Raw genomic sequence first — 15,288 nt, 5'->3', positions numbered from 1 at the left:
ATTCTCCTGCTGTTAGTTTTAACTGAGTTCGGTTTAGAACCTGACACCCTCCAATCTAGCTTATTTCTCTGATCACAGCACTGCTCACACAGTACTACAAGTGCTATTTCCAACCACACTAGATACATCGTAAGAAGTGGCTATATTTAGTTATCTGAAATATTTCAGTACAGTAGCTGTACATAGAAAGCACTCAAACAGGCACTGAATCACTTCCTTAGGTTTCTCAAATAAAAATCCTTCCATCTGAAGACGGTGGACTGATCTCAGAATTACCACTCCAAGGAAGTGCGTGAATGGAGACATGAAGACCTTGTTTCTCCACTCCAAAATTTTATCAAAAACGATTGAGAAGATAATAAAAGTAGAAGAAACCCACAATAGCACCGGAAAACAGGGCTGCCACTGGCAGAGCGTAAATGTTGAAGGATTTCTGAGATCAGACAGCAGCCCTTGGAATTTACAGAAAAACAAAAAGAACAAAAAAAAAACCAACCCCTGTAGGAGTGAGATCCGTTCTTTCCAGCAGAGCCAAAGAAAAACTGCCAAACTAGCAGGAAAAACAACAGTGGGTAGGAACATAAGGATGGGAGGCACCTGGGTGGCTTAGTCAGTTAAGCATCTGACTCTTGGTTTCAGCTCATGGTTCATGAGACTGAGCCTCACATCAGGCTCTGCGCTCACAGTGCGAAGCCTGCTTGGGATTCTGTCTCTCCTTCTCTTTCATTGATGCTTGTGCGCTCTCTCTCAAAATAAAGACCTTTTCATGATGAAACTTAAGAAAAAAAAAAAGAAAGAAAGAAAGAAAGAAAGAAACTTAAGGAATGTCTTATAGAACAGCCAGACCAGTCATGACCTTATCCTGGGAACTGCTCCCTAAATCGAGGAGAATCTGCCATGGAGGGGAGCACATTATGAGGTCAGGGCTGAAGGGAGAAGATGAAACAAACAGCAAGCAGAAAAAGAACAGGGGAGAAGAGGAAAAAGTAAAGCTAGGCAAGGAAAGAAAGTGGCTCTGCTCTGAAAGTAAAAAAACTTCTTACTGTGGCAATGGCATAAGCCCCCAGCCTCCAGCCTGCAACCCCCACTACTGCCTTTTGGGATACTGTCCCCACTTACGCAGACCTTACTCGTGTCTCCCAGCCAGGAGGGAGGACCACATGGGAAAAAGCTGGTTAGAACCCATACAGGAAACCCAGGCTATGAACTTACAGCTATAACATAGCAGTAACATTAAAAGTGAACCAGAGGCACCTGGGTGGATGGCTCGGTTGGTTGAGTGTCTGACTCTTGATTTTGGCTTAGGTCATGATTCCAGCACTGTGGAATCGAGCCCTGTGTCTGGCTCTGCGCTGAGCATGGAGCCTGCTTAAGATTCTCTCTCCCTGAGGCACCTGGGTGGCTCAGTCGGTTAAGTGTCTGTCTTCGGCTCAGGTCATGATCTCACAGTTCGTGGGTTCGAGCCCTGCATCGGGCTCTATGCTGACAGCTGGCTCAGAGCCTGGAGCCTGTTTCAGATTCTGTGTCTCTCCCTCTCTCTCTGACCCTCTACTGCTCACGCTCTCTCTCAGAAATAAAGTATTAAAAAAAAAAAAGATTCTCTTTCTCTCTGCCCTCTGCTTGTGTATTCTCTAAGAATAAAAAAATAAAGTGAACCAAAATAAACAGAGAAAAGTGATGAAGATGACCAAATAATACACTTACACATTTTTTAAAAGGTTCAATTTAGAAACTCCAGAGCTGCCTGAAACCAGGCTATAAAATAGGGAGAAAACAGAGAGCCAAAAAAAAAGGTCTTGGAAAATAAAAACACAAGTGCAAAAATAAATCCAACAGAAGGAACTGAATAATAATAAAAGACCAACCTGGTCAAAAATCAGCCATCTAGAACAGGTTTAACAAACTATAGTTGCTGGGCCAAATCTGGCCATGGTCTCAATTTTATAAATACAGCTTTGTTAGAATGTAGCTGCACGGATGCATTTACATATTGTATAAGGCTGCTTTCACACCCCAATGGCCGAGTGGAGTAGCTGCGATGGAGACCACGGACCACAAAGCCTAAAATATTTACTATATTCCTGACCTAGAAAATAAAGCCAAGCAACGGGCATAGAAGGTGAGGCAAAACCCCAAAACAAACAAGAAACAAAGAAACAAAAAAAACCAAAGGAATGGAGAATTTGAAGGCAAGATTAAAAGACATGTGAAGCCTATGTCTAAAAGTTCTAACCTCTGTCTAGTAAGAATTCCACAAAGAGAAAACTAAAAAGAAGAGTGGGAAAGGAATACTCCAAGAAATTAGAAGAATGTTTTCTAGAACTAAAGAAGGTAAATCCTTAGGTTTGAAGAGCCTACCTGACTACTGGGCTGAATGAACAAAAAGTTCCATGTTTAGATCTATCATACTAAAGTCACAGCACAGTAGGGAGGGATAAAGAAAATCCCAACTAAAAGCCTCTGAAGAATAAATTCAGGTTCTTTACAAGGGTAAGAATGTTTGATGTCAGAGTCCCTTTTTAGGATGCTGACAACATCCTAACCTACAAACCAGATAAAGATAGGATGAATAAAGAAGGGCACATGCTCACATGATTCATAAACACAGATATAAAAACTAAAAAGCATCAAAGTAAGGAGCACCTGGCTGACTCAATCAGTAGAGCACACAACTCTTGATCTCTGGGTCAAGAGTTTGAGCCCCACTTTGGGCAAAGAGATTATTTAAAAGAAAAAGCAAGCATTAAACTAAATCTAGCAATGTATAAAAAAACTGAACCGCTAGAGTACATGTTCATTTTACTACTCATTAAATTGTATACATATATCTACGCTAAGCAGTTAGACTTTCAAATTTAAAAGGTTTAAAAATTAGAGGTGCCTAGTTAGCTCAGATAGTGAAGCATGTGTCTCTTGATCTCAGGGTTGTGGGTTTGAGTCCCACATTGGGTGTAGAGATTATTTAAAAATAAAAATCTTAAATTAAAACAAAAACAAAAAAAAGTTTAAAAATTAGAGTACAGAAAGAGTTACAAAATATAGGGAAGAAAATTAGAATGCTTAATTAAAACCTCAAAACTCAAATAAAACATACACTAGTATTTTGGTGTATTTTTTGCAGTGTTCTTTGTAGGCATATAGTTTTATCTTTACAAAACTGGAATCATCTCATATATATGGATGTTATTCCTGAGAATAAGTTTTTAGAATTCCAGGATGTTATTCCTGAGAATAAGTTTTTAGAATAGGAAAATAAACATCCTCCTCCTCCAAAAATAAGGTTCTTACTCTAAATCTAAAGGTCAAAAGCACTATGTGTTCTTTTGTAACTTTTCTTCATTCAATACAATGAAGAGAAGTTTTCAACATCATTACGGTTAAAAACGTGACTTATGACAATAATCACTTTGGTACCTACCTACCGTAATTGAATTTCTGTTGGATATTTAAGTGGTTTCTAGTTTCCTACTACTAACGCTATGATGAACTAACCGTTTTTCCGTCTTTGAAGAAGAGAATTCATACCAGTGAGTAATTAATTACTTAAATTGTTATGGTAAGGAAAGAAATAACAGAAGTTGGTTCTAGAGTTTACTTACCTGCTGCCTCCTCACTGTTTGGACCAGCTGACATGCCTAACCGCTCCTTCATTTATTTGGAAATATGAACTGTAAAAAAAAAAAAAAAAAAAAAAAAAAATTAAAATATTAAAATAAAAACAAAAAGTTGAACCCAGACTTTTTTCTTCATTAGTATTATTACTATTATTTTTTAATTGAGAGAGAGCGCGCGCACGAGCTCATCAGCAGGGAAGAGCGAATCTCAAGCAGGCTCCATGCTCTGTGCAGAGCCTGAAACGGCTTGATCCCATGATGTTGGGATCCTGACCAAAGCTGAAATCAAACGGACACTCGACTGAGCCGCTCAGGTGCCCCAGAATCTCCCCCCCCAAAGTTCACAAATTAGGCTTATGCTTGTCTTCTAATGCAAATTCTTTAAGGAAAAAAAAAAAGATCTCTTAAGATCTTAAAAATTTTCTTTTCCACAAAGCAGACCTACGTGAATCATGGATTCCCTAGAGTATTCTGGAAAGTTTAAAAGAAAATTTTTTTAGATCTGAAGAGCAAAAACTACTGAATTCTGGGAAATAATTTTGTTATTGTACAGCCTTCTAAAATCTTAGTGGCATCAAAAGGCTCCCATGCCTCCAATCTATTTAAAATATGCTTTTTAGTTTTCAATATGACAGGGAAGGAGAAAAAGGGCTGCCTAAAAAAAGAATAACTTCTATTTGCTCTGAGAATGAAAGGAAGCCTCTAAACTCATCTACTCATCAAAGCCTCTTGGGGGCGCCTGGGTGGCTCAGCTGGTTAAGTGTGCTGTCAGTGCAGAGCCTGCAACAGATCCCATCCCTTTTTCTCTCTACCCCTCCCTGCTCGTGCTCTCTCCCTCAAAACTAAACACACACACACTTTTTTTTTTTTTTTTAATAGTAATTAACACCAATGTTTCACTAAGTCATAAAAGGAAAAAATTCCAAACCGGAGTTCTTTCTGTAAACAGAACTTCAACCACATAGTCACTGTAACTCCCAAACATCTCTCAGGTTAGTCCATATCTCTCCATGCCAACTTCCAGGACCACTGTATCTATGCCACTAACTCCTCTCATCCAGACGATTTTAACATCCTGCTAACTAATATTCTAGACAGCACTCTTGTCTCCTTCTAACCTTTTTCCATCTTTCAGGCAGGGTGATGGTTCTAAAATGCATATCTGAGCTTTTGATCCTTGTTCATAAGCTTCCCATGGATTGCTGCTAAGCCCAAAGTCTCTACTATGGCTTAAAAGTCTTTAGATGGGGGTGCCTGGGTGGTTCAGTCAGTCAAGTGTCTGCCTCTTTGATTTTGGCTTAAGTCATGATTCCACGGTTGTGGGATCAAGCCCCACGTTGGGCTCTATGCTGGGGGTGGAGCCTGCTTGAGATGGTCTCTCTCCCTCTGCTCTGTTCACCCGCACGCCCATATGTGCTCTTTCTCTCTCCTTTGCATATGTTATTCTCTCTGCCTGGACACAGCCTCTGGCCGTTCAACATCACCTGGCTAATTCCTAACTCATGTTTCAGATCTAGGCTTCAACCTGGGAACCCTTCCTTGACAGTAATAAAGGTGCATTTCCTATGTGCTCCCATAACACTGTGTACTTTTTTAAAAATTTATTTTAGAGACAGCACATGCAAGTGGGGGATGGGCAGAGAAAGAAAGAATCCCAAGCAGGCTCCATGCTGAGGCGGGGCTCAATCCCACAAACTATGAGATTATGACCTGAGCCAAAATCAGGAGTTGGACACTTAAATGACTGAGGCATCCAGGTGCCCAACACTGTGTACTTTTTCTGTCACAGAATTTATCACAATATATAGAAGTATCCCCATCTGCCATTATCTTATAAACTCCTGAGGACTGTGATGGTATTTATTTTCTCCAGCGGTGTCTACCTAGAATCTAGCAGAGTAAACATTAAAATGTTTGTTGAATACAGACACAAGATAATCTAATTTACCTGAACAAAAAAAGAATGCAAACTGTCCCTGATAACATTACTAGAGAGAACTGTCATGATTACACACACACACACACACACACACACACACACACACACACCCGCATGCACAAAGTGTATTAGAATGAAGGTACCTTTCTTTGGTGCTTTGTCAGTGTTAGTTTCTGTAGCTTCAACTTTCTTCCCTAACCTCTGTGCGAGGCTACGCTTTAACGGAGGATCGCTGTCACCACCTACAGCCAGACAGAACTTAGTTTAAGAGTTTAAATCAATCTTCAGCAAGGTTAAGAAACATAAGCAAACAGACAATGCAGAAGAATTGTTAAGTATTCTGTGTTTATATGGTGTTCATTCACCAGCTTCCTTAGAATTCAATGTTAGAGAATACAAATGTCCCAGCACATGTGAAAAACATAAAGAAATTCTGTAAGTTCTTGCAGCCAAGAAACTCAGAGGGACCAGCAAACCAGTATCAATGTGACATCCATACAAAGGAGTTCTGGAGGACACACAATATTGATGCATAAACACAAAACAAAGGATCTGCACAAAATTTATCTCACCTACTGAAAATTTTCGTTTTCCCAGCCTCTCGGTTAGACTCAATCTTACCAAGGGTTCTTCTCCTGAAATGGCAAAAACAGAATTTCTCTACCATTAGCCAATTTTTCTGTATTCAGTAACTAATAATGGGTTACAAAGTATACTCTGAAATTATGTCCACCCAGGAAGTCTCTTGAAAATCAGATCTCAGTATTAAGACTGTATCTCATTGGAATTAAATTATTAATAATAATTTAAAAAGACTATATCTCCTTGGGGGGGAAAGATTTAACCTATGAAAAAATTTTTAAGTTTATTTATTTGAAAGTGAGAGTAGGGGAAGGATAGAGAGAGAGAGAGGGTCCCAAGGAGACTGCGCTGTGAGTACAGAGCCCCATGAGGGGCTCAAACTCATGAATCATGGGATCATGACCTAAATCAGAGTCGGATGCTTAACTGACTGAGCTACCCAGGGGCCCTATTAAATAATTTAAATAGCCAAATGCACAGCCCAAAGGGAACTAATAACACAGTCCTAATTTTAACAGTAGCCTGTATATGAACACAGGTTGTGTCTAACCAACTGATTATAAAACCCAAGCTATTCTTTTGCTTGTGCACTTCGATACACTCAATGAAATCACAGTCTACTCCACTGGTCACCCTCGTACAGAACTTTGATTACCAGCAAAAAGTGAGCTCTCTTTCTTCTAATTCTTTGTTGTCTGAACAGCACATTTAAATGTATCTACACTACACTTACTTGTGTCATTATTTCTTACCACACTGAAAACTATTAAGGGAAAACACTTCCAATTTCCTATAGCTTAAAGACTTTATTATAGTTTTTGACCCCCAACAGGAAGTCAATAAATCTGTTGAATGGATACAGATAAATGGGGTGAATATAAGAATTAAGTATACATAAATGTGAGAGCTGCTTGAACAAGAATTTTAACCTTTTAAGTAAAAGTCAAATGCACTGATTTTTCTTTTCATCCTTGTATCTAACCAACATACTAAAGTCTTCCTGCAAATCCATCCAAGGTTGGCTATGCCCTAGGACTTTGCTCTCCCAGTTATTTAAAAGTAGTAGCCTGACAGCTCTCAACCCAGACCGACCTGTATCTCACCTTGTTTGCTGGAAAGAGTTACTGTCCTCACTACAGTCCGGACATTCTCTTTTTCAGGACCAGGAATGGGCTGAGGTTCGAGTAAAAGGCTGGAAACTCCGGAAGAACCTTCTGAATAAAACAAGTCAGAGAACAGCGAATAATTTATGAAAAAATAAAGCTACTACAAGCCAAGAAATTTTCTTTTTGTGCCCAGTTAAGTTTGACACAGACTCCAAGCCAGTCCCGCATAGGCAAGCTGAGTTGCCTATAGTGAATTAGCGTGGGGCAAGAGAAGAGAGAACCCCCATGTCTTACCTGCCTCGGTCACAACGTAAAAGTAAAATATAAAATTGTTTTCAGTGACTTAGGCACCTAACCTTCTTTTATTTGCCAAGAAGGCTAGCATCCTAAAGTTAACCTCAGAAGCACACCAGCCACCAAGCATGTGTCAACTCAACCTTTTAAAATCTGTATTTTAATTGTCTGTAAAACACAGCTCCAAGGTTCCTACAGAACAACCTTTAGCAAGGGAGTACTTAGAACCAACCACTTGATCCTCTCTAAATACTATGTTTCACACTGTATCTGTAGTTTTTAGGGCTGGAAGTATAGAGCAACCAGGCTGAGACAAGCTCTAGAAGAAAACTGTAGCAGCTCCTGAGAAGAATTCATCAACTCAAAAATCAAGTTTTTCCTGTCTTAATATGATTTGTATGCCATTCTTTGGAGCTGTATTTCTCAGGACAGAGCAGTTCTTTCCAGAACTGTTGTCCACACCTAGCTCTGAGTTAAAAAGCAGCCCTGATTTCAAGAAGTTGGTGCTTCACTCCAAACAAACTACATGTGCTCACTCTAGCTGCTGCCAAGCGTCCTTCTTAGAAGAAGCACTCCTGTTATTCTCCTGTAGCAAAATCTGACCACCATGTCAAACTTGATGACTTACCACCTTGCTTCTTGGATTTTTCCTTCATTTTCTTTGACTTAATTTCCTCAAGGGTTTTTATTCCAAAATTCAAACATTCACCTGAGAAATGCAAACAAACCACATGAGGAACGAATGCCTCACGCCCTCTGGGTTTTATTTGTGCACAGCAAGCACGCAAATGTTTTCTGGACAAATGAGAGACAGCATATGTAAGTCTGGTTGTGCATGGAGTGGAGGCAGAGGAGACAGAGGTGGTGGTGATCATGATCAACGTTCCCAAGTTATTTAAAACGGTCTGGGCACATTCAATACTGCTGGAAGACTCACGGGCAGGCACCATCAACAACACAGCCTCTCCTCACCTGGTTTCAAACTGGCCCCAGGTTTGCGGGCAGAAGCTGCTCGTAGTCCATTGTGAACCTCAGGAGGTGGTTGCAGGATGGGTGTTTTGGTTTCATCGCCTTCCTCAGAAAATTGATCTACGTATCAACATGTAAGGCAAATGTGCGATTAACAGGCTCTAATCCTGAATCTAACTCACCAAATGACCCCAGTCACTTATTTGCCTTAGAGAAAAAGCTGAAACTCACCATCATCATCTTCATCATCATCTGCAGCATTGATTACAACTGGTGGATGGGTGGGGCTGGGAACATTTTCTGAACTTTCTACTTTCATAACACTTCGCAGCTGGGGGGAGGGATTAGACTGGACAGATAGTTTGTTCTGCTGAACTGTGAGCTGGTTAGCCTTCACTTCCTCTTCTGGTGACTCAGGCACACTGGGGAGCACAGCTAGAGGTACAACATCAGCCAGAAGTTAAAAACAGGAGATAAAGTCCCACTTCATCAAAAATCTCCAAACACATGGAAGTTTGGTGCATTTTCCTCAAGAGCACTTATGTCCTTGTATACCTGATTTCCCCATTTTCACAATTAAGTTTTACACTCCCAGGAAGGGAAACTAGGGCTACACTTTTTTTCAGCTACACTTCTCTGTACATAAACACACCCAAAGTAGGTGTTCAAAACACAGATTAATCTGGAGGCCAGACGCATAAAATTGTTTGCAAATTCTAGACATTTAATACTGAAATTTGAGGGTTTTGCTCAACAAATAAGTAGTTATTAAAAGACATAGTAGATATTAACACTTTTGAACCAAACCAGAGAGGAGCTAACCCACTTTTTTCTCTTAAACAGGAGCCAAAATGTGTGGCCATCAAATTTTAATCATATAAGCAGGATTGGCAAACCCTTCCTATGAAGAGATGGACAGTAAGATATCAGGCTTTGTAGACCTCTGTGTCTCAACTCTTCAATTCTGCAGCAGGAGCGTAAAATCTGGCCATAGAAAATACATGAATGAATAGGCATGGCTTCCTTCCAATGAAAGTTTATTTTATAAAACAGAGGGAGGACCAGAACTGTTAAACCCTGGCCCAGAGAATCAAGTTTCTTTTGAAAAAGTCATTGGGTCTGATAAGAAAATGGGAAACAAAGCTATAATAATCTAAACTGTCATGCTAAGAAACATTTGTGAAGCAGCATGGCTTTTGGTGACAAAGTTTTAATCATGATTATGATACTGCTTTATGAGCAGGGCTATGTACAAGTCATTTAACTTTAATTAAAAGTTCAGTTCCCTGATTTAAAGTGGAAATAAAATTGTTCTCACAGTGTATTTAAAGTACTCTGTACACTGCACATAGCAGATGTTCATTAAATAGTAACTATTCTTTTAAAACTAAAAACATATCTCACTTTTGCTTGGAGGTAGGAAAAGGCCATCAACGTAACGTCCTCTGTTGTGATGGAAAGCGCAGTTCAGTTTCTGACATCCCATTGGCTGATTTTCCCAGTAACAAGGAATCTCACTACGTTTTTTCTATAAGAAGAAAAAACACATTGTTTTCAAATAAAAAATGAGCTGTGACCTGTATTAACTTGGTCATTTGTTTTCTGAATAATTTCTGAGGTATGTGAGTTGACTATGAGCATGAGGAAGAGGGGCTGCTGAGAGTGACACTCCTTATGCTTGTTGGAGAGATGAAGTGGGAAGGGAAGGAGTTCATCTGCTGTTGTCTCCTCCCTGCCCTCATTCTGGAACCTCTAAATGCCTGCACTGAATTTACAGATGCAGGATAATATATTAGTTAAGATTCTGGAATCAAAGATAACATTATGCTACCTACTGGCTATGTGATGGCCTCTAAGTCTCAGTATCCTCAGCTATAAAATGGCAGTAAGAGTAGCTGTCTACTTAAGTTTATTATAAGAAATAAGTGAAATAACGTAGATGAAACCTTAGCACATAGAAAGGACTCATTAAACCGCAGTTATTATTTGAAGCTCAGAGTTCATAGCTTTGAGATCAATTTTCCCTTTAGTGATTTCTCTAAGTAAGGCACATATCACACACTAAGGACTGGTATTTTCCTTCCCCAGCTACTGCACTCTTATGAAGGGGAATGAGAAAAGAAACACCCTCACATCTAGAATAAACTGCTGTGTCACAGAATACATGCCCAGCAGAAATACATCAGTTCCCATACATGTACACATGTGTACAATACTATTTGTAATAGCTCCAAAATGGAAACCCAAATGTCCATCAATGCCAGATAAATACACTGTAGTTTTTTCATACAAGAGTACTCTACCCAGCCCTGAGAAGGCATAAACCATTGCTACACTTAACACGACACTGCAAATGGAAAGAAGCCAGACACAAGAGTACACACAGTGTTATTCTACTGATACTGAGATCAAAACAGGCAAAACTTCTCTGTGGTAGAGCAGTCAGGTTAGTGAGGAGTTTCGAGGGAGTGGTTAGCGACAATCAAGAGATAAAGGGGGAAAACAGAATCACATCTGTTGGGTTATGTTGGAGCTCTCATTATAATAAGCAACCTAAGCTTTAAAACTGTAGGAAAGTGGGACTCCTGGATGGCTCAGCTGGGTGAGCATTTGACTCCTGATTTTGGCTCAGGTCATGATCTCACATTTCTGAAATGGAGCCCTGCATCAGGTTCCACACTGGGCGGGGAGCCTGCTCTCTCTCCCCCTCCACCCCTCCTCCACTTGAGCACATATGCGTGCTCCCTCGTGTGCTCTAACATAAATAAATAAATAAATAAATAAAATTCTAGGAAAGAATAACAGCATTACTTCAAAAAGCTAAAAATATGCAAGAGAAAAGCAGATAATCAATTACCACTATAAAAAGATCCTTAAATGCAACAAAAAGGGCAAAGATGAAAATTGATGATATTGAGAAATTATCTGATAATACACCGTGTCAGTGGGGATGTGGGAGAGTCACAGGGCCCCATGTACTGACAACAGAGATGAAAAGTAGCTCAACATCTCTGAAAGGCAGTTTGGTTTAAAAAAAAAAAAAAAAAGTACTTATAAAACTGATGTCCTGAGTTTACTGCCACATTGCGTGATTACCTATTTTTAAACAGTAGAGCAAATACCTTTACCTTTCGAAGAAATGGACAGAAGTTATCAGTTACTTGGCACACCCAAAAGAAAGCATAATAGCTACTAATCTTTTTTAGACAAAAGTAACAATTATTCATTTACTCCTTCCTTAAGGCAGAACCTCATGCTCCTGGCTCTGTCTTTGCTTAAGTTTTTACTTCTTTCCTGGAAGCTGTTTTCAAATTACTGGATGACTTCTGTACGGTATCTTCTAGGTGCACAAGTCACATAACATTTATCTAATCTGTTTAACACACGTACTGGATTTTGCTTCTTTTTAAAAAAATGTTTATTTTTGAGACAGAGAGAGAGAGAGAGAGAGAGAGACCACAAGCAGGAGAGGGGCAAAGAGAAAAAGGGAGACAGAACGTGAAGAAGGCTCCAGGCTCTGAGCTGTCAGCACAGAGTCCAATGTGGGGCTCTAACACACGAACCTTGAGATCAAGAACTGAGCTGAGGGGCGCCTGGTCAGCTCAGTCGGTTAAGTGTCCAGCTTCGGCTCAGGTCATGATCTCACAGTTCATGGGTTCGAGTCCTGTGTCGGGCTCTGTGCTGATGGCTAGCTCAGAGGCTGTAGCCTGCTTCAGATTCTGTATCTCCCTCTCTCTCTGGCCCTCCCCTGCTCACGCTGCCTCCCCCCTCAAATAAATAAAACATTAAAAAAAAAAAAAACCGAGCTGAAACCAAGAATTGGACATTTAACCAGCTGAGCCACCCAGGTGCTCCACTGGATTTTCTTCTAAATGAAAAGTAATGCACAATGAAAAACACTTGGAAAATGTTAATAAAAGCTTGCTATGCTATCACCCGATGAGACATACGGAATTCTCTCTCCAAACAGGTATCTGTATCTATATCTATAACTAAAGGTGTGCCTGGCTGGCTTAGCTGATAGAGCCTACGACTCTGGATCTTAGGGTCATGAGTTCAAGCTCTGTGCTGGGCATAGTATACTAAAAAAAAAAGAAAAAGGAAAAGAAAAAATTATAAATGTCTACATGTACACTTAAAACAAAAGTATTCCATCTAATTGTATACATTTTTCATTTAGCAACAGACCCTCCATAGTAACATTCTCCTATAGAATTTTTTCTTAATGTTTAAAAAGTAATACGGCACATGGTCCAAAGACATGCAGCTGACTCTCATTATTTGCAGTAGTTACGTTCTATGAAGTCACCACAAACACTAAATTAGCTAACAGGGAACAAGACTGGTCCTAAGGGAAATACAGAGTTAGAGTTAGTCAGGTTCCCTCAAGCTTCTGGTCCGAGTTTTATCAAATGATCAATATAGCACTGGCTGCAGGTGTGTTTGTGTTTAAAGACACCTTGTTTAATATATTCATTAACACTGAACTCAAGCCCAGGGGCACTATAACTCACAACCGATTGAAGCTTATCTAATGCAGGTATTTTCCACATACAGCACATCCAAACTTCCCCGCACCCAGGAACACCACACAGCACTTCAGTACCACACTTGGGAGCCACTTTAATCAGCAAAATCACTAACAAAAAGGACAAAAATGCAAAACACGAAGCTTTAAACAGACCCCAGAAAGGACACTTGCTTATGGTATATGAGAACCGAAACAAGCCAGCAGAGTGTCACCTTGTCAAATCTCAGCTGGGGGTGTGTAAGTCGCCATGACTCAAATTTGTCAATGCTCTTGCATGCATCTGCAGATGGCCCATGAAAGCATCACGAGTGTTGATTTGGGGGTTACAAATAAACTTTGGCGAGAAGGGGAACTTGCAAACATGAATAATGAAAATCAACTGCATGCAGAAGGGGTTACAGTAATAGGCTCCTTTCCATTCCTGTCCCCGCTCCCTGATGGCCAGTGTTTTATGCCCCCACCCCCCTTAAAGTATCTTTTTAAATTTTTTAAATGTTTATTTTTGAGACAGAGAGAAGCAGAGCGTGAGCAGGGGATGGAGAGAGAGAGGGAGACACAGAACCTGAAGCAGGCTCCAGGCTCCGAGCTGTCAGCACAGAGCCTGATGCGGGGCTCAAACCCACAATCCGCAAGACCATGACCTGAGCCAAAGTCAGACACTTAACTGACTGAGCCACCCAGGTGCCCCTACGTTTCCCCTTTATACTCCCAGAGATTTTAAAAATACACATGCAAATGAAAAACAAATATAAATTCTTTTTTTTTTTACACAAATGATAGCATATAATGCACCTTATCCTACCCTTTGCTTTCTCACTGACAATATATACCAATCTTTATCAACTGTTTTCCTTTAAAAATTTTTTAACACCTGCCCAGCACTCCACTGTATGAATGTAGCAAATTCACTTTATCAAAAAATTTTTTTAAATGCTTTATTTTTGAGAAAGAGAGAGTCTAAGTGGGGGAAAGGCAGAGAGAGAGGGAAGCACCAAATCCAAAGCAGGCTCCAGGCTCTGAGCTGTCAGCACAGAGGCTGACATGGGGCTCAAACTCACAAACCATGAGATCATGACCTGAGCTGAAGTTGGACACTTAACCAAGTAAGCCACCCAGGCGCTCCTGAATGTAGCAAATTTATTTTAAATGAAGGTTAGTGATTTCACATATTTTATCATTACTAATTATGCTACAATGAGTGATTCTGCATCTATCTCCTTCTGCACATATAAGCACAGATGACACAAAGATAAACAAAACAACCCTCCCCCCCACCCTGCCACAGAAATTTTGAAAATGCAGCCCAAAGGCCGCTCTCCTTAGGCAGCCTACTTGCTCAGCTGACCCTTGGCTGGCATGTGGGAACTTGGCTCTTGGAATGTTCCTAGTCAGTTAATTGATCACGGTGCCTAGACTGTGCAAATATCAAGTCTCAGGGTGAACACCTGCCATCCTTCTGAAGAGTCTAGAGTTTGGAATGTGATAGGTGGAGGGTGCTTACATGATTCTCCCCATTAAAAGTCTTGGATGCTGAGTCTCTAATGGGCTTCCCTGGGCAGGGACATCTCACACATGGTGCTGCACTTTCACTGCTGGGGCAAGTGTGTGCTATGTGTGACCCCTCCTGGGAGGGAGATCATAAAAGAAAACCACACATGGATTCTTCCAGATTCTGCCTGTGTCATTTTTTCTTTAATGATCAGTGTACCTCCTCATCACTGTAATAAATTTTGGCCCTGAAATATAACTATATGCTGAGTTTCATGAGTTCTAGAGGATCTATACATGTCAATTTTTTTTTTTAAGTTTATTTACTTAAGTGAGACAGAGAGATCATGAGCAGGGAAGGGATGGGCAGAGAGAGAGGGAGAAAGAATCCCAAGCAGGCTCTGCACCGTCAGCAGAGCCCAATGTGGGGCTTGAACCCACAAACTGTGAGATCATGACCTGAGCTGAAACCAAGAGTTGGACACTTAACCAAGAGAGCCACACAGGAGCCCTTCCAAATGTAGATCTTCTTAGAGACCTTGACACACAACACCTTTTAGGGAATTGTGCCAATTTACACTTTGCCAGCAATGTTACAACATTAATTTTCAAAAGCTGCAGAGTATTTTTCTGAATATATTTAGCGAATTCCCTGCTCTTTAGAAGACAGGCAGCACAGAATGCAGTTAAGAGGCCATAAATCTAGAGGCCACCTGGAGTAGCTCTATGACCCCAGGCATATAAACTGCATAGTCAGTCTCTTCC

General features: G+C 40.4%; 1 protein-coding gene across 1 annotated transcript in view; it reads right to left on the bottom strand.

The window, feature by feature from the left end:
- ZC3H11A (zinc finger CCCH-type containing 11A) overlaps positions 1-15,288 on the bottom strand; it is a 42,271-nt gene that overhangs the window by 8,848 nt on the left and 18,135 nt on the right. The window contains 8 exon segments of the mRNA XM_039227423.1: positions 3,600-3,668; positions 5,697-5,795; positions 6,126-6,188; positions 7,239-7,349; positions 8,164-8,244; positions 8,508-8,624; positions 8,736-8,939; positions 9,909-10,032. Coding sequence (XP_039083354.1) covers positions 3,600-3,668; positions 5,697-5,795; positions 6,126-6,188; positions 7,239-7,349; positions 8,164-8,244; positions 8,508-8,624; positions 8,736-8,939; positions 9,909-10,032 — 868 coding nt within the window.

This window comes from Hyaena hyaena, unplaced genomic scaffold (genome assembly GCF_003009895.1).
Source record: "Hyaena hyaena isolate Hyena2069 unplaced genomic scaffold, ASM300989v1 scaffold_28, whole genome shotgun sequence".
Classification (NCBI taxonomy): Eukaryota; Metazoa; Chordata; class Mammalia; order Carnivora; family Hyaenidae; genus Hyaena; species Hyaena hyaena.
Note: the sequence above shows the minus strand (reverse complement) of the source record. Positions and strands in the feature narration are given on the sequence as shown.